This window comes from Castor canadensis, chromosome 8 (assembly GCF_047511655.1).
Source record: "Castor canadensis chromosome 8, mCasCan1.hap1v2, whole genome shotgun sequence".
In the NCBI taxonomy this organism is placed as follows: domain Eukaryota; kingdom Metazoa; phylum Chordata; class Mammalia; order Rodentia; family Castoridae; genus Castor; species Castor canadensis.
This window is the reverse complement of record NC_133393.1, coordinates 126,865,809-126,884,395: the sequence shown is the minus strand read 5'-3', so window position 1 is coordinate 126,884,395 and position 18,587 is coordinate 126,865,809. Positions and strand designations below refer to the sequence as shown.

General features: G+C 35.9%; 1 protein-coding gene across 3 annotated transcripts in view; it reads left to right on the top strand.

The window, feature by feature from the left end:
• Positions 1-18,587, top strand: part of Kitlg (KIT ligand) — a 79,428-nt gene that overhangs the window by 44,105 nt on the left and 16,736 nt on the right. For 2 of the 3 annotated variants that reach the window (XM_020162337.2, XM_074084087.1), the window contains exons 4-6: positions 11,302-11,472; positions 13,721-13,877; positions 14,565-14,648. In XM_020162337.2, the coding sequence (XP_020017926.1) occupies positions 11,302-11,472; positions 13,721-13,877; positions 14,565-14,648 (412 nt within the window). The remainder of the gene's footprint in view (positions 1-11,301; positions 11,473-13,720; positions 13,878-14,564; positions 14,649-18,587) is intronic. The other variant, XM_074084088.1, reaches the window with a different exon arrangement.

The following is an 18,587-nucleotide window of genomic DNA, read 5'->3' as shown; positions in this document are numbered from 1 at the left end:
TTAAGTAATGTTCATAATAACTGGAGGGAAATTACCTGGTCTTTTTATAGCACTTTTCCATTTGCAAAATGTTTCATATATGTTTTTCACTTGGATGACTGGGAAAAGTCTGTGAATTGGTAGAATAGCTATTTTTGTTTCTGTTTAACAAATGACACACTGAGGTTTACAGCTTGGAAGTATTTTTCCCAAGATTATGAAACTAGAAAGTGACAGTCTTAAAAAGAAACCCCCAGGTCATCGGACTCTTTTAACCCTGGGATACAGAAAGTAGGGAATCTGAATAATTACACCGCCAAGGAAACTGTTGGGAAGAAAGCTTCTAGGTAATAAAGACTTACCCTGCTCCTGACCACAGCAGCCTTTAGTCTGGTGATTGCCAAACTTGCTCAAAGAAACCCAGCTGCTCTTTGCAAAACAAGTGTTAAACTGAAAATAACTAAATAGATTATTTGGTGCTGGTTTAATCATAAACGATGCTAGGTCATAAACTTCAGCATTGGTTGGTGATAGCAAAGAACCAAACATAAAAATAAAGCCAACTTATTGCCACATATTTCATGTATGTTTCTGTAATTGAGAAAAATCCACTATTATTTGATCTTGGCATGCTATCCTGGAACCACTGGAGAAACATTGTTCTTGGCCACCACAGTTGGCAAGAAACAAGCCCACGTGTGGGCTTTGGGCAGAAATAGGGGTCTCACCCTTTGTTTTACCTTCATTTTAAAAGGTTAATTTCTGCCAAGACCAGAGGGGCTTCCCAGTGGAGAGGCCTGTGATTATTTGTCAGTGGTCAGAGTCGCAGCTGCCTTATCTTTTGTCTTTAAACAATGGAAGGTGGAGTGGGAATGAGCGCCAGGAAGATTCCCTAGGGCCAAAGCAATAAAATTCTGCCTCAGGCACTGGGCAGGAGAAAGCTCTAGAATAGAATACAGTTTATTTTTTTTTTTTACTTTTGTTTTAACATCAGCTAAGTATTCCTGAAAAAGGGAGTCTACTTTCCTTAGGACCTTCTTTGAAAATGACCTAGCAAGTTCTCTGTCACAAATAGTAGGCTGTGATCTACCAGTTAGTGTTTAAATCCAAAGATAATCACCAATTCTATTTTAAAATCTTCAAAACTATAATATTGCCAACTGGTTGGGATTTCCTTCAACTTCATAATCTTAAAAATACCTGAAACGTTTCTGGTCCTTTTCACTTACTCGTAATGTTACTGTAGAAAGAATAGTTGCTGGATTGCATTCTAGTGTCTGTAACGTTACATGAACTATGAGTGACTTCTTTGAGCCAAACATTCTTGGTTTTTAATTCAAGTTTTCTTTGACTTTTTATTTGGAAATATTTAAAAATTTACAGAGAAGTTGCAAGAACCTTATGCACTCTTCAATCCAGGTTCACTTATTTTTAACACTTATTAATAAATAGCTTTCCTTCTCTGTGTGTATACGTATTTTATTAATTTTATGAGCCCCTTGAACAAGTTGTAAGCATCACAGCCATTTACCTCTAAATATTTTGGTGTGTATGTCTTAAGTAAAGAATAATTCTTTTACCTTACCATAGTACATTTACAACTCCAGTAAATTTAGCAAAAACGAAAATCCTTTAATCTATTGGCCAGCATAAGATCCAGTCCAGGATTCTGGTTTGCATTTTGATATTATGTAAATATTGGCTCCCCAAAGGTATCTTGTCCTGTGAATGTGTTAACATAGCCAAGATGACTTGGAAGACGCAATTTAATTAAGAATTTTAAGATAGTAAGGCTATTCTGGATTATCTGGGTAGGCCCAATCTAATTTACATGAATAATAAAAGAGACGCAGGTATGTCAAAACTAGAGTGGGAGATTTAAAAATGTTATTCCTCTGACTTTAAAGATGGAAGAAGGGGCCACAAGGAGAAGCTAGAATGAGCAAAGCAAAGGGGATTCTTTCAGAGCCTCCAGAATAAACACAACCCCAGTGAACATCTTGAGTTTAGCTTAATAAAACCTATTTTGTACATCAGACCTCAATAACTGCAAAATAAAATTTGTGTTGTTTAAGTCACTAAGCTTGTGGTAATTTTTTATAGCAACAATAGGAAACTAATAGATCCTGTTTCTTTAGTCTCATTTAAGAGTTCATGCACTTTGGCTGGCAGAGTGGCTCAAGTGATAGGGCACCTGCCTAGCAAGTGTGAGGCCCCGCCTTCAAACTCCAGTGCCACAAAAAAAAAAGTTCCTAAGCTTTTCTTTGCCTTTAGTACTGGTGTGTGTGTGTGTGTGTGTGTGTGTGTGTGTGTGTGTGCTGGCTAAGCATTCTGCCATGTGAGCCATGCCTCCACTCCATTGTTGCACTGGTTATTTTGGGTTCTTATATACTGTTTGCCTGGGCTGGCCTTGAACCGTGAGCTACCCAATCTCAGCCTCCCAAGCAGCTAGGATTACAGGCATGAGCCACCAGCACATAGTGTGGTATTGAAATTTTTGAATGAGATAGCCCTTCCCTTGGTACAGTGTTTCTCTGTCAGATAACTGATTGCTGTTTCTTAATGATTCTGTGGAGCTTATTCATTCCAAGCCATGATGCTATATACACAATGATGCCTGCTCAGGTTATGTCTAGAGGCAAACGGTATCTGCCTTACTCTCAACAAAGCTGTTTGTTTCTATCACTTAGGCAAGGTGTTCAACAGATTTCTGTGTACTTAGTAACTAGCATCTAAGACCATGTACAACTTTGCTGTTCAGGGTTTGTAGGTTTTGCCCATAAGTTTAGCATCTGTGGGTGATTCCTACCCGAACCATCTTTACTGTTACATCTTTGTCAGTTTTTAAATTTTCTTTCTTTTTTTTTGGTGCTGAGGATCAAACCCAGGGTTTTGTTCATGCTAAGCACACTGAGCCAGCCCCCAGCCCCTCAGGTAATTTAAGGCACAGCTACATAGGGAGGTGATGACTACATATATTATTACTCTAGCAGTAAGCCTCCCAGCCACCTTTCCTTGGCTGTACCCTCCCTCAGCCATGCAGGATTTCGCTTCTGAGCTGTCTCTACTTTCCTTTCCCTGGCCCTGATGTCTCTGGACTCATATCTCCTTTGCTATTCTAGGATTTATTATTTGATGTCTTATTTAGTTGACAGAATGGCTTTAAAATAATGTTTTATCCCTCTTTTTTCACATTAACTGACTTCCCCTGGCTCTTCAGAAACAAGAAATGGTGCTCTTGCAATAAGGCCTCCATGACTGTCATGATCTGGCATTTTTCCAGGTTCTAAACCCCTCAGCCTCACATGTTCCTGTAGCCACCCTTCCTTCCTGCATGGCTTTCTCTAAACCTGGAGTTCTGATTGGTCCTTTGGTTTAGGTGACTTCTGACTCTTTCAGATATTAGTTTCCCTTTGTTAAGGAAGACTTCCCTCACCTCCTTAATGAAACGAAATCTTCCTATTAGAAGCTCTTTTCAGAGCACTCCTCAGAGTAGCAGTTTATTTGTGGAATTATTAAAATGGATTATCTTCTACTAACCTGTAAATTTCACAGGGATGAGAATTCCATAAATATACGGAGAGAATTCTATGTGTGTGTGTGTGTGTGTGTGTGTGTGTGTGTGTATATATTGCTCTAAAAGGATGTAGGCACTTAATAAATATTGCTAAAGCTGAGTGCAGTGGTGTACCCTTGTAATCCAAACACTCAGGAGGCTGAGGTAGGAGAATTTGAATTCAAGGCCAGGCTGGGCTACATAGGAAGTTCAAGGCCAGCCTGAGCTATGAACTGAGACCTAGTCCCCTCCAAAAATCAATAAATAAAATTAAAAAATAATTTGTGGAATAAAGAAAAGGGGAAAGTGTCCTGTTTTTGATTACTTGTAATTTCCTTGAGGTGCACGTTTGAACTGAATATAGCCCACAAGCTTATTATGATAAGGTCACTTCCTCTAATTAATTCATCACACAGAATCGGCACCTTAGCATTACTGTTATCTTCTTTTTAGTATTTGTGCACTTCATGAAAGAGCTTAGGTATAAGAGTTCTATTATACAATTTCAAGAAAGTGGTTTTCTTGAGTCTCCTGCTTTTATTGAGTCATTTTTATACTCAAGAGCACCTCATTGTTCCCACTTACTGAAGGCCGAAGGCCGTAGTCCTAACCTGATGCTTAGGACTTTCCCTAATCTTGTTTCACCCTAACCATCTCATCTTATACCCGTTATTCCCCCCCACAGACTTGCCACCCCAGCCAGATGCATGTTATTCTTAGCTCCAATGCTGGGCTGAGTGCTGCCTCCCTTTGCTTGGGGTACTCTTTCTTCTCCCAACCACTTATCCAAACTCTACTCATGGAATCATGGCATGTTTTGGAGATGATCACAAGGTGGTCATCTCCTCCAAGGGAGATTTAACCTTCCTCTTTCTCACAAGGCCATTTTATACTCTTCTAGACTGTGCTTTCTCTATGTATCATATGGCCAGGGATTGGCACCTCACATATTCTGTGCTGAGCAGTTTGCCTGGTGCTAGGACACATGGTCAGCAACACTGACACTACGTGCCGTGGATCTTACCTTTCAGTTTGTTACCTTTTGGTTACTATAGAATATGTGCAGAAAGTATTCAGTTGGGTATAACATCATAATGCTTACACAGCAATGTAATGTTGTATTTGGTATGCATTTATCTCAAAGTATTATCAGAAGTAATTAAAATGAAAAGTTTGAGGTGTGATACGTATACAATAATCGTCGGATGCCATTATCATCATCATCATTATTGTTACTGTTGTTATATGTTCTTGTTTTGTCTTGAGACAGGGTCTTGCTATGTAGCTCAGGTTGGCCTCAAACTCATGATCTTCCTGCCTCAGCCTCCTGAGTGCTGGGATTACAGGCATGTACCACTATGCCCAGCTCTCATTATTTTTTATAATGTTTTCTTTTTATTCTATCTTAACTATTGAAAGAGTAGATATGAAATCTTTCACTTCTTTGTATTTCTTTAACATTCATTAGACAATCTAATGCAAATAATAGCTACTCAAAAGTTACCAATAAACATTTAACTATTGGTAAAAATTTCCAAGTATTGAAAGAGCCCATCTTATTAGTTTAGACTCCTGAGATTTTTGTTAATAGCAGTCTACTCAAGCTTAGAGAAAAAAAAGCAGAAAAAGAAGCCATTATTATAAAAAATAGCATGCATACAAAGCAAGGATGCAACGGGGCTTAATGGAAGAATAGGAACCAGGATTGGAAAACAACCAGGTTTTCCTTTTCCCAGCTCTGAATCTCTACAGATTTTTCTTCTCTCTGTGTGGATTGTTTCTTCTTTGTTCCAGTCATTTGGTGGAATATAACTGCTTTACAGCTCCCAACCTGATATATTATAGTTTCAGCCTGCTCGGAGACTAATCACGGTTCCTATCACCACTATTGATTTTGGGAGAGGCATTCTTATTGGGCCATCTAGGTGAGGTGTCTAGCATAATCCAATCAGATGTAGCCTACAAGAAATTTTACTGTATGGATCCTGAGGGTCCACCCTTATGGCACAGAGCATTTACTATAGAAATAGAAGTCAACCAAGTAGCAAGCATACTTATCTTCTTGTCTACTTCCACCTCCCATGTAATATGAAAGTATTTCTTTAAAAAAAAAGCATAAAGTAGATAAAATATGACCTTAAATACTATTTTAAGTAGTTTTTTTTTATACTGGGACCCATCTTAATAAAAATTAGTTATGGTAGGACACTATTCAGAACATCTAGGCCATTATTGTCCAATAGAAATAAATGTAATGGGAGCTACATATATAATCTTAAATTGTCCAGTAGCCACATTAAAAAAAAGTGAGAAAGAAGAGCTGCAATTAAGTGCAGTAAATTTTATTTAGCTTATTATATCCCAAACACAATAATTTTACTGTCCATTTAATATAAAAATTATTAATAGACTATTTTACATTTTTATATTATTCAAAATTTACTGTGCATTTTATGCCTACAACATGTTGCAGTGCAGACACAAAATTTCCTTCAGAAATATTTAATCTATGTTACTAGATCTTCATAAAATTTACTATTGAAAAATTTAGCTTCATATACCTAATTTTTTCAAGCATACTTAAAAGTTTTCCAATCACCAAATCAAATATCAATTTTCAAATATAAAGAAATTACAGCTAAGTAAAATTTTATTTCTTTAGTTACCTTAGGCATATTTTGAGTTGTAAGTAGTACCAAGTAGATAGTGATTTTCAAGTTGGCTGACACACATTAGACAGGGCCCTTTATTTTCTAGATGGAGAAATGGATGCCCTAAATTGCTTTGTTACTTGTATGAAATCATAAAGTGAGTTGACAGAGTTGGGATTGAAAACTAAGGGTCTCCACTCCATCAATCATCGCTACCTCATCTCCTGATGTTCTTCGTTGTGCTACCTGAAGTCTGGCTCAGGGGCTATTTATAGCCCTGCTCTGGGAAATAACATGTATTTACAGTGCTTGGGTTGATTACTATCTTAATTAGTTTGAGGCTTCTACATTACTTTAATTCAAACAAGAAAATGCAAAGTTAGATGACTAAAGTAAACACTGAAGATCCAAGAAAATTGTCTAAGGAGAGGACTAAAATCAATTGGAAAACCCAGCTTATCCAAAAAGGAGACAAGATTTTGGATATCCTGTGCTAGTAATGTGAACACACAAAGGTTTTGCAAAGTGCTTTTATAGGAAGTTTTATATTTGCCTGCCCTGGAATTAGACTGCTGCTGATAATTAGATTAGTTGGATTAGAGGCTAGGTTTAGAAGCCAGAGCTCCTCCTTCAGAATCTCCTTCACAGAGAATTTTCATGGTTGATAACAAATTTAGGCCCAAGAAGAAAGCAAATAGAGGACCAACTGTGGTGGCTCACTCCTGTAATGCCAGGTACTCAGGAGGTAGAGATGGGGAGGATTAGGGTTCAAGGACCAGACAAAAACTTTGGGAGACCAAATTTCAATCAAGAAGACTGGTTTGATGCCTCATACCTGTGATTCCAGCTACACAGGAAGCTGTAGGTAAGAGGATCATGGTCTGAGATCAGCCCTGGGCAAAAACGATGAGGTCCTAAGTAGCTAAATAACTAATAACTAGAGCAAAAAAAGGACTGGGAGTGTGGCTCAAGTGGTAGAGCACCTGCCTAGCACGTGCAAAGTCCTGAGTTCAAGCCTCAGTACTGCCAGAAAAAGAGAGAGGAAAAAATGAAAGGGGGGTGGTGGGAAGGAAGGGGGGAGAGGAGAGAGAGAGAGAGAGAATATGATTGGCTAGCAGGCCAAGGACATTGGTTCAATATCATGGGGTCAGCATTCTAGAATAATGCATGTTGTAAGTATATAACAATAAAAAGTGCATGGTGTTCAGTAGTCCTAGACAGGGCTGCTCTAATTTATCCATAAAATGTAAGACAGAAGCTACCAAGAAAAAAGGTAGCAATTATATGTAGCACGGAGTCATGGAAAAATCCAGGCATGGTTTCTATTCAAAGCAGTCTGTATTTCTTCTTTTGATAACTATGCATAGGGGTGAATGAAATCAAGCCACATGTACTTCAGGAATCTGAACACTACTCTTTATGTCATCTCTTTAACATCTCCTGTAACTGATTACAGTAAAAGAGAGAACACTATATCTTACGTTCTTCTAATGAATGTTGTGAGTCAATATTTATTTTAAACTATTTCAGTTTAAAACTGTTTCTGAAAGATAAGAAGCAGTGATAATGCTATTTATTAAGGCAGAGGAAAAAATTCTGTTTGTGAATTTGACAACATTTAATCACTTATTTCATAATCATAATCTTGGAAGAACTGAAAACAGAAAGAGCTCCTATCATCTCACAAATGAAGTAGTTCATTGTGTTTGGGTCTCTTTGCAAACCATTGACTATCTTTAATTAAAAAAATACAAAACAGTTTGATGTTCCAGTCAAAACTGGTTTCCTCTGAAAGGCAGGCAAGTCAAAACAAGTTGACATTTAATATTATTTGTTCACTTGGGTTTTTATCTTTAATGAAACCAAGAATCTTAAAAGGCTAATATGCAGCTGGCTAAACAAATTAATAAACAGAACTTTGAGTTGATGATATAGTCTTTTGCAAGAGAGTTATGGCACAAGCAAGAATGAACATTTAGAATACAGCAGTGAGGATTTTAAAAATATATGGTTATTCAGCAGTGTAGTCAAGAAATTTTTATCAGCTGTCAGCATATTGAAATGAATGTTTTTGAAAGGTTGGGGTAGCATTAGATTGTACGATTTCTGACATTTAATTATAAGAGACCATAGGATTAGCATTGAAAATTTTGGTGAAAAAAACTTGATTGTTCAGGCTGTTGATTTAGGTATGTGAAAATGGGGGCTGGAGGCGTTATAACTGAATAGAAAGTAGTATACAAAATGTAAACAGAGTTTAGTTGAAAATAAAGAAAAGCAGAAGAAATACCAGTAAATACTCCAGAACTCTCCAGTTTGAAAATAAAGAAACAAATAAAATCTTTTCTACTTTAACTGCAAAAGAAAAAAAAAAAAAAGGCCGGGGGGGTGGGGGAGAGATCCCATTCATGTAAGGCAACAACCACAGAAACAAAAGGAATGCCTTAATTCAAAACAAAGGAATTTAATTTTGGTTGTTACTTGTCAGAAGATCTGAGAGAAGGATAGGCAAGAATATTTGTAACATTGAACAAAGAGTTTTAAGAGATTAGTATATGGAACTTAATTAACACAGAAAAATTTGCACAGTTACCGCTGAATGAACTAGTTGGTGAAGACTAGCCTGCTGAAACTGGAGTTTTTGGACCCCAGGCCCAAACTCCTGGGATTCCATGTTTGGTCCAGCCATTTGCCACTATATACCAAATAAAGAAAGACACATGGTTTAGGGCAGAGAAAGGAGATTCATTATGTAAACTGGGCAGCCACAGGAAGACAGCACTTCAATTTGTCTCCAGCCATCTTCAGGGTACAGGCATGAGCTTTAGCCTGAGATAGATAAAGAATTAGGGCAGGGGGCAAAAATTAAGCAAAAACAGCCCCAGTTGCAGGTGTGTTCTGGTGGTCAGAGGTGGCCCAGGTAGTCTCACAGTACATTGTCTCAGGACTGGTTGGGTGGGTCCTGGTAAACCATTATCTAGCAGTTGTTATCACTGTCATCACTTGAGGGGAGCAATCTGGTTCCCAAGAGATTGATTATGCCTACTCCAGGGTGCTGGAGATTACTCCAGCTCTGGTGATTGCCCTCATTTCCGAGGTGATCTGTCCTGTGAGGTTTACTGTTGCTTGGGGGTAGTTTCAGTCCCTTGTCATAGTTATCAATCAGTCCTGTCCTTCCTGGAACCCAAGATGAAAGAATGGCTCAGACAAAGACAGATACAAAATGGAGGCTGGGATTCCTGCTTTTAGTTAATCTGTTGGCCCAAGTAAGGAGTCCATGTTTCTCAATAAAAGCAGCTTTTAAGCACCTAGTATGTGAACGCAAAAATACTATTCAAATACACTATTTGCTGTATTCCATATCCTATCAGCCCTTGCTCATAGGGTAGACTACCTAAACGAAGTTAGCACTGCCTAATAGGAGAGATATTTGGAGAGCAATTAAGCACCCAAGGAAAGACTGACAGCTTTGAAAGAGACTTGTTAATGATGCAAGTAGGAACTTGCATGCGCTTTAGATGAGTGGTGATTTAAAAAACAAACGATCCATTCTGAACATTCTTTGTTAACATGTAGTCTTTGAGAAGTTAGTTATGATGAATTTGCCAGCCAGAGCAAACGTTAGTGAGACCCAATCTCACTAAACAAGCAAGGCACGGTGGCATATAGTTGTGACCCCCTAGCTACACTGGAGACATGTGTAGGAGGATCAGAATCCAAGGCCAGCACCATGCAAAAAGAAGGAGACCCTATCTGAAAAATAACCTAAAGCAGAAAGGACTGGGGGCATGGCACAAGTGGTGGTGCAAGGCCCTGAGTTCAAATTCCAATACAGCCCCCCAAAAAAGAAATCCATTTTTCTCATTAGTAGATCCATATTTCAAAAGATTATTACATTTTGAATTTTGCAAAAAAAATGTGTGGAAATATGCTTTATCTTGTTGTAAATGTATCCTACCATAATATCCTTTGTTTTAACTCTTGGTACACCAAGCCTGAAATATTAACTCTCTTGCCCTTTGCAGAGTACACTAAACACCTGATAAAGAGTGTTTTTTCTCATTATTCACTGTTGTTTGTTTGTTCATGCATTCATTCAGAAAATAGCTTCTGAGCAGCTCCCATATGCCAGCATGTTCCAGGTCGGAGGGAACATGATAGGGAAAAAGACTTTTTAAAAACAAATATTGTCCTCATGCAACTTATTCAAATTATTCCCTTATGGAAGGTTCCATTATTCTCATTCCATACACAGGCAATTCAAGGGTCACAGAATTTATGTAGCTTGCCTGGAGTTTCACAGCAAGATTGAGCCCAGCCGTGTGTGGCTTGAGCATCTAATTATGGGCAAACCTGGCTTTATGGGCTGGGCTCCCTGCTTGGATTAATGTACCACTCTCACAATCTTGAAAAGCTTAATAGTTTTTGAATAATAGTTTTAAACAAGGAATACATTTTCATTTTGCTTTGGATTCTACTAAGAACATAGCTCGTCCTTCCACTAGGCAAAAGCACTTCTATTCAGATCTTGGACCAAATTCTTGCCAGGGCTATTTTATTTTATTTTGGTGGTACTGGGACATCAGGGTTGCTTTTAAAAACATCTACATGATTTTATCTGTTTAGAAGCATTGGCATCTATCAAATATTTCAGGAACATAAGCTATTATTAGTCAATTATTTTATAGTCCAGTACACCAAAAGACTGGGACTTCCTTGAAGGGCTAGCACACTCTCCCTCAGTAATTTATTTTGTAATTCCCTCTACATCTAAAATTTTTTTGATAACAAAATGAGTAAATTATGAATAATATCCAGTAGAGTTTAATTTCATTAATATTTGAACTTTGTAAAGGGTAAGGATTGTCTTTGTATTGTCTGACTTTTCTTCCATGGAAGGGCAAAACCTGTGACATCAATGGTCTTTATGCATTTGTCAGTTTTGAAACTGGATATTAGGTCTGAGTTAAGCAAAACACAAGAATTGACCTGTTCTGCTACAAGGAAATCCTTTGTCCTGTCGTCAGTAGCGAAAACATTTAGTTTTGAGGTTCACTCTAAATTTATTGCACTTACTAAAATAGATACCTTGTCTCTTCTCTCCATTTCTTCCAGCCTAGTCATTGTTGGTTACAGGAGATGGTAAAACAATTGTCAGTCAGCCTGACTAATCTTCTGGACAAGTTTTCAAATATTTCTGAAGGCTTGAGTAATTATTCCATCATAGACAAACTTGGGAAAATAGTGGATGACCTTGTGTATTGCGTGGATAACATCTCACTTAAGGTAACTGTGTACATTGGGATTGTTTGTTATTCTCTAAAACTTAGGTATTAGAAGATAGGGAACATATTTATTTTGTGCTGTTTTGAGCGTAAACTTTGAATTTAAAAATAGTTTAAGATGAGCCCAGAAAACAAGTGTTTGTAGCTATGCTATAATACTAAAAAATATACATTCAGACTTATATATTGTTTAATATAAAAATAAATTTTTATACTACAATGTAAAAACAGTTCTGCCTTTGTCTTGTTTTTATTTCATATGTGAATGAAGTCTACATAACCTTCCTATTAAATTACAGGTTAATTTAAACAGAATGTTGTTTGTAACGAACTCATTTTTGCCATATTATCTGTAATGTAATCATCTCATAGGTTACAACAAAGAAGTGTATTTTGGGCTCTCAAAGTCATTGTATAATTGGTTATCACCAATTTCAAGATGTGGATATGAAATTTCTTTGGTTTTTAACCATATGAAATAGGTAGTATACTGCAGAACTTAAGAAATTAAAGTAAAATGTTGGCTCAATTCTGGATCTGTCACTAATTAGCATTGTGTAACAAACTTCTCTGTGCCTCATTTTTTTATGCCTAAAATGGGGATGATGGAGGATCCATGTCTTAAGGGTTGATATTATAGGGTTTGTGATGAGTGCTTTAGCACCACGTCTGGCAAAATAAATGTTTATGAAATTTGACATTATTGTTTATAGTACTGTCTCTCTGATAGATTAGGGCTGGGGAGACCTGCTGTGGTATAGAGATCAAACGACTAAAATTTCACCTACTGGAATTCTAGAAGGCTAAACCCAAAGTTCTAAACATGAATCTGAACCTTAATACCTGATTGCTCCCCACCAACCAAAATTCCACCTACTTTTAAAGACTCAACATCAGTCCCACTTGTGTTTTCCAATCTTGGAATTCTTGCCATATTAATAATCTGATCTCTGTATTTTACTGTCTCTGTTCCACTTTCTAATATCTGAAGTCAGAATGTATCTTGAAATTAATGACATCTTAGCATTAACATCTTTTTAATAGCATGTTACTCCTGCAGATAGTGTGCTAATGGCATTCATAAGAAGTAGAGATCACAAAGAGTAAGGCACATTACTATAGGAATGTACCTTATACATACTACATATGATATGTATATTATAGGAAGTAGTGTATGCCTTGAGGCCTTAAAATAAGTTAGGTATTCAATAAATAGCAATGTTAGACATTGCCAGTAATTAAGACTGCATTTATTAATCATAGCACATTGTCTAGAACACAGAAGATTGCAAATGGCATTTCTTGATTGCTTTTGGGATCAGGATATGGAAAGCACATAGAATACCATGTTGTAAGTTATATATAGGTGTTCATTATTACCTGTTTGTTTTTTTTCTTAAAAACACCCATTTATGTGTCCTTAAAATATAGTTCTGATTTGCTTTTTTAAATTTTGTATGAACTAATCCTACTATTCTTATTCTTTTGTGACTTGTTTCTTTTACTCAGTATTGATAATAAGATGTACTAACTTTGATATACATAGCTGTGAATGTTTTTACTGCTTATAGAGTATTTATTGATTCAGAATACCCCTATTTATTAAGTCCTTCTGATGACTGATGTAAGGGTTGGAAACTTTCTACTATGTCTTATAACGCATATGTATAAGAGTCTCAGTAGAGTGTTTACGTAGGAGGGAAATTTCTGGGTTATAGGATGGGCACGTGCCTGATTTTTCTAGATAATATTGAATGTGCCAACTTACATGTAGAATTTAAGAGTTACCTTCATTCAACATCTTGCCAATATTTAATAACATCAGAATTTTAACTTTTGAATATTGGAGCATGGTTATGCGCCAATAAATCAACACTATTGTTTTAATGGGCATCTCTTTTTAAAAAATGTACTCAATTTGTTGTCAGGATCCATTCATCATTGCTATGAAATTGTATTAATTGCCCTCCTCCTCCACCTCCCCACATTGCTTTGGACATGAGTTGAGTCCCAACCATTTGGGACTCAAATGGGATCTCATTACCCAATCTGGATTATCCTACATTACAAACTTCAATTATGTACATTAAGACAGCTTTCTAAAAGTGTTAGCTTGTAGAGTTCAAATAGTGAATCTTTGAAATATATATTTATAGTCCATTATCTTGACCTCAGTAAGTCTATAGATTGTTTGAAAAACATAATCTTGGTTTTTGTTCTGTTTTGCCTTTGTGTGTGTGTGTGTGTAGAATGTAAAAGAATCATCTAAGAGGCCAGAACCCAGGCTCTTTACTCCAGAAGAATTCTTTAGAATTTTTAATAGATCCATTGATGCCTTTAAGGACTTTAGGGCATCATCTGAAACTAGCGATTGTGTGCTTTCTTCAACATTAAGTCCTGAGAAAGGTAAGGAACATAAGCATTGCCAATTTAAATGTAAATAGCTAGCTTGAATTGTGTATCTGTAAGAATCTACTTCTGGATTAAATACATGTGTATCTCTAAAAAGATACATGTGTTTTACTAATAAAAGCAAATATCAGTGGCACAAAAGAAACTGATTGTGAATGTGTTGATTTCCAAGACAAAACAATATTCAGTCATTTAAAAAGAATTATCTATGAAGAAACAATATGAGGAGATGGTTGCTCATATTTTTTCTTATCTGATATTTGCTAATAGTATACAATTATATTTTTCCTTACCTCCAACCTCCTTCATGTTCCTTTCTCACATATTTTCCTTAAGGATCTAAATCGGAGTCATGAATTCTGATCCTCACCTTTTATTTTCTGCCACTGGGTACCTATTTCAAAACCTCATTGCTTTCTTTTCGTAAAAAGCAAATTACCAACAACTTGTCATTATTCACATTTATTAGTATATGTGTGCAACAAATCTTTGTTCTACAAGGTGACTGGTAAATTTCTTAAATAGAACAGCAGGACTCACTATGAAATAAGTAGGATACAAGTAATCTCGACTTGGGAAGCAGACTTTTCACATAGTCTGATATTGCACTTCACCTTTTGGGAACTCTGTAATTCATATAAATCACCATATAACACTGACACATTATTGCTTTCTATTTAGATTCCAGAGTCAGTGTCACAAAACCATTTATGTTACCCCCTGTTGCAGCCAGCTCCCTTAGGAATGACAGCAGTAGCAGTAATAGTAAGTACACCTGTCTGACTTAATGCATGCATGGCTCCAATTAGCCGCTATAGGAGTATTGCATGGGCTTGAAAGGAAACTTATAAATTATTACTATTAACTGTTCTGTTACTGTTATTCCTCTTATGGTCTTCCTGAGAATCAAATATCTGGTTTATAGAATTTGATTTCCCTAGAGCATGAAATAATGCTAAGATAAAATTAATTTTAGAAGTGTGATGTAGACTTTTTATCATTACATATTTAATATCTGTTTCGTGGAGAAGTGCCTGACCAAATGCAATTTTAAAGTTGGAAGTATAAATGCTGGCTGTGTAGAATTCCAAGGATATTTTCAGTTTTGAGTATTTGTATAGCAGTATTCACTAGTGTACATTTGGAAATTTGATGTTTTTGTCATTTTACCATAAAAGTGTATGGTGGAGAAGTATATACTTCTTTCCTTGAAATTTCTTTTCTTTTTTTTGGTAGTACTGGGGTTTGAACTCAGGACCTCATGCTTACAAGGCAGATGCTCTACTGCTTGAGCCATTCTGCCAGCTCTTGTTGTGAAATTTTTGTCCTCTTTGCCCAAGAACCTAGGTCCCTGGAAGACGGTTCTTTTATCAGCTCTACACAAAGGTCATTATAAAGGTCATTGTGTTTACTGTATACCCTCTAGCCTCATGGAAGCAGTAAGAAGAAAAAAAAATCTGGTGATCTTAACTAGAGCCATCCCTTGTGACTTATAAATGGGCCATTTGCTTAGGAACACAGGAGACCTTTTTGTAGAAAAGGGAGAAACATCACAAATCCACAACAGTTTGTCTACAATGTAGATTTTCTTTAAAACTCTCTAAAATGCAATTTTTTAGATTTTTGCCCCTCCAAAACTTGACCTTAGCTGAGATGAAACTACTTACAGTCTTTTATCTTTCTAAAAATGAATATTTATACATTTCAGCATAGAATATCAGTGTGTTTGATCATAGGATGCTACCCAGAACTCACTGAGTATAGTGGAAGATTTGTAGGACAGAATCTTCTAAATTCTGGAATTTTGAATTACATGCATAAGATCTAAAAAGCTTCACAAAGGGACTACATCCTGCAGGTGTGTGTCAATTTTAGTCTTTCCTACTAAATATGGATTTTATTAATCTTTTCAAAGGAGCACCTTTTGGCTTCTTAAATTCTCATTTTGTATTTCATTGATTTTCATCTTTAGTATTTCCTTCCTCTTACTGACTTTGAGTTTAATTTACTCAACTCTGTCTAACTTCTTTGAGACAAAGTCTCCTTAATGTAGACCATGGTGGCCTTGAACTTGGAATCTTCCTGCTTCTGCCTTCCAGAGTTCTGGGATTATAGGCATGTACCATCATGTCTACCTCAAATTATTTTTTAATTCTTGTCATTTTTTTGATTCATGGATGATATAGAATTTGGTTGTTTAATATCTAAAAGTTTGGAATTTTTATAGATATCTTATTGTTGGTTCCTTAATTCTTTATTTAAAACACCCTAATCTTTTGCAATTTATTGAGAATTGCATGTATTGTTCATTTAGGTGTAGCCTTTTCAATTTGACCAAAGTGGTTTGATAGGGTTCGTATCTTACATTCCTTACTAATTTTTTGTCTACTTTTTATCAATTACTGATCAAGGTGAATTAACGATATTTCCTTTAAATTTTGGATTTGCCTGATTCTCCTTTTGGTTCTGAGTTTTTTTGCTTCATATATTCTGAAGCTCTGTTACTGTATACATTCATTTATTATTGTTACATCTTCCCTGACTTATTAACCTGATAGTGCTCATTGTCTTGACTTATGCTTTGTCTGATATTAGAAAAGTCAATCTTCCTATGTTTACTGTTTTTGTAATATACCTATTTTTTCTTTATTTTCAAACTATTATCTGTATTTATAAAGTGTACCTCTTATTGACAGTATACAACCTTGCTATTTTATCTAGTCTTCTCTGATTCTTAATTTGAATGTTTCAACCATTTATATTTAATAAATTATTAGTATGGCTGGACTTGAATCTCCCATTTGTGCTTCTTTTGTATTTGTCCTATGTTTTATTGATTTCCTTCTTTCTCATTTTTGTTAATTTTTTTAGTATTTCATTTTAATTATTATTTGCTTTTCAAATTTTTTTTTTTCTTGCAACAGGATCTTGCTTTATAGCCCAGGTTGAACTTCTGATTCTCCTGCCTCATCCTTCCAAGTGCCACCACCCCTAACCTGTTTGCTTTTTTACAACATCTCTTTGCACTTTGGGGGTATTGGTTTTAGAAATTAAAATATGCATCCTAACTTATGAGCATTGCACTTTGTTACTGTATCCATATACATCTTTTGCATGCTGTTGATCTATATTTCTATGTAAGTTATAAGCCCAATAAATATAGTCTTAAAATTGTTGCTCTAAATAATTATGTCTTTTAATGAAAGGAAGAAAAGGAAAAATGTTGCCTCTTATATTTGCCTACATTTTTTAAAAATTTCTTATACCGTTCATTCCCTCTTGTAAATCCAAGTTTTTATCTGATGTTAATTCTTTTCAGGTTGAAAAACTTCCTTTAACTTTTCTTACAGTATAGATCTACTGACAATAGATTCTTTTTATTTTTAATTGGGAAACGCCTATATTTTGTCTTGCATGTCATAGGTATTGTTTACTAGATATCGAATTCTGTGTTAACACAATTCTTTTTCTTTCCATTGATGTTATTATATTTTCTTCACACAGCTGTTGTATCTGAAAAAAAAGGCAGCCATAATTTGTATTATGCTTTTCTCTGTATGTGCTGGGTCATTTGTTCCCTTTGCTTTCTTTTAAATTTTTCTCTGCTTTAGCAGTTTAAGATGTGCCTGTGAGAGTGATTTTTCTTTTTATGTATCTTTCTTGGAATTTGTCAAGCTTCTTAAATCTATGTTTATTCCCCCCCAAAATTTGGCCACAATTTTTGTTAATATTTTTTCTTCATCCTCTTGTTCCTCTCCTTCTGAGATACCAATCACACACATTTTAGGCAGTTTGATATTGTATCATAGATCACAAGAATTTTATTCATTTTTAAACCTCTTTTCCTTCTGCGGTTCTGGGTTTTGCTGCTGTTGTTATTTTGGGGTTTGTGTGCATATGTTCTTTTCTTTCATTGCTGGGATCTGATTTAGGGCTTTGAGCAAGCTAGGCAAGTACTTCATTGCTGAGCTACATCCCTAGCCCTTCTCCTTTCTCTCTACTGTTCTCAGTGGGTAATTTCTACTTGTATGTTTTCCAGTTCACTAACCTTTTCTTCTGATGTCTCTAATCTGCTGAGTGTTTCATTCAGTGATTTTTTTTTTCATTCAGTTTAATTTCTGGATTTGTACTTTATATTCTAAAATCTGCATCTGATTATTTTTGTATTTTTCATCTATATATTTATTATGAAAATATTTTCTTTTTTTGTCCGTTTGCATAATAGCTGTTCTAGAGTTCGTCACCTAATTTCAACATGTAGATCATCTTAAGGGTAGTGTCTATTGTCTTTTTTCTCCTTGACTGGGGGTCAAATACCCTTTTAAAGGATTAGTAATTTTTGAACAGACACTGAGTATGATGGGTACAATATTGTTGAATTTTGTAGCATTTCCGTAAAGGCCATTGCACTTTGCTCTGGTAGAAGAGAAGGTTCACTTAATGGTTGGTAGATGAGCTATTTTCGTTTCCAGGGTTATAATTAAACTTTTGTCAGCTCAGGGATGAGAGAGACCCTTACCTTAAGGCATGGGATTTCTGAGGCATCTCTACAGTGGTAAGAAAATTCCCAAGAATCTTGCTTGTCAGAACTCCTTTGTCCCTCGTTGCTATTTGACTAGTAGCGTATCTGCAAAGATTAGAGCTTCCTGAGAGTTGTGCTCTTGCCAGGCTTTGTGATGTGCATGTACAGCTTATTATTTGTTC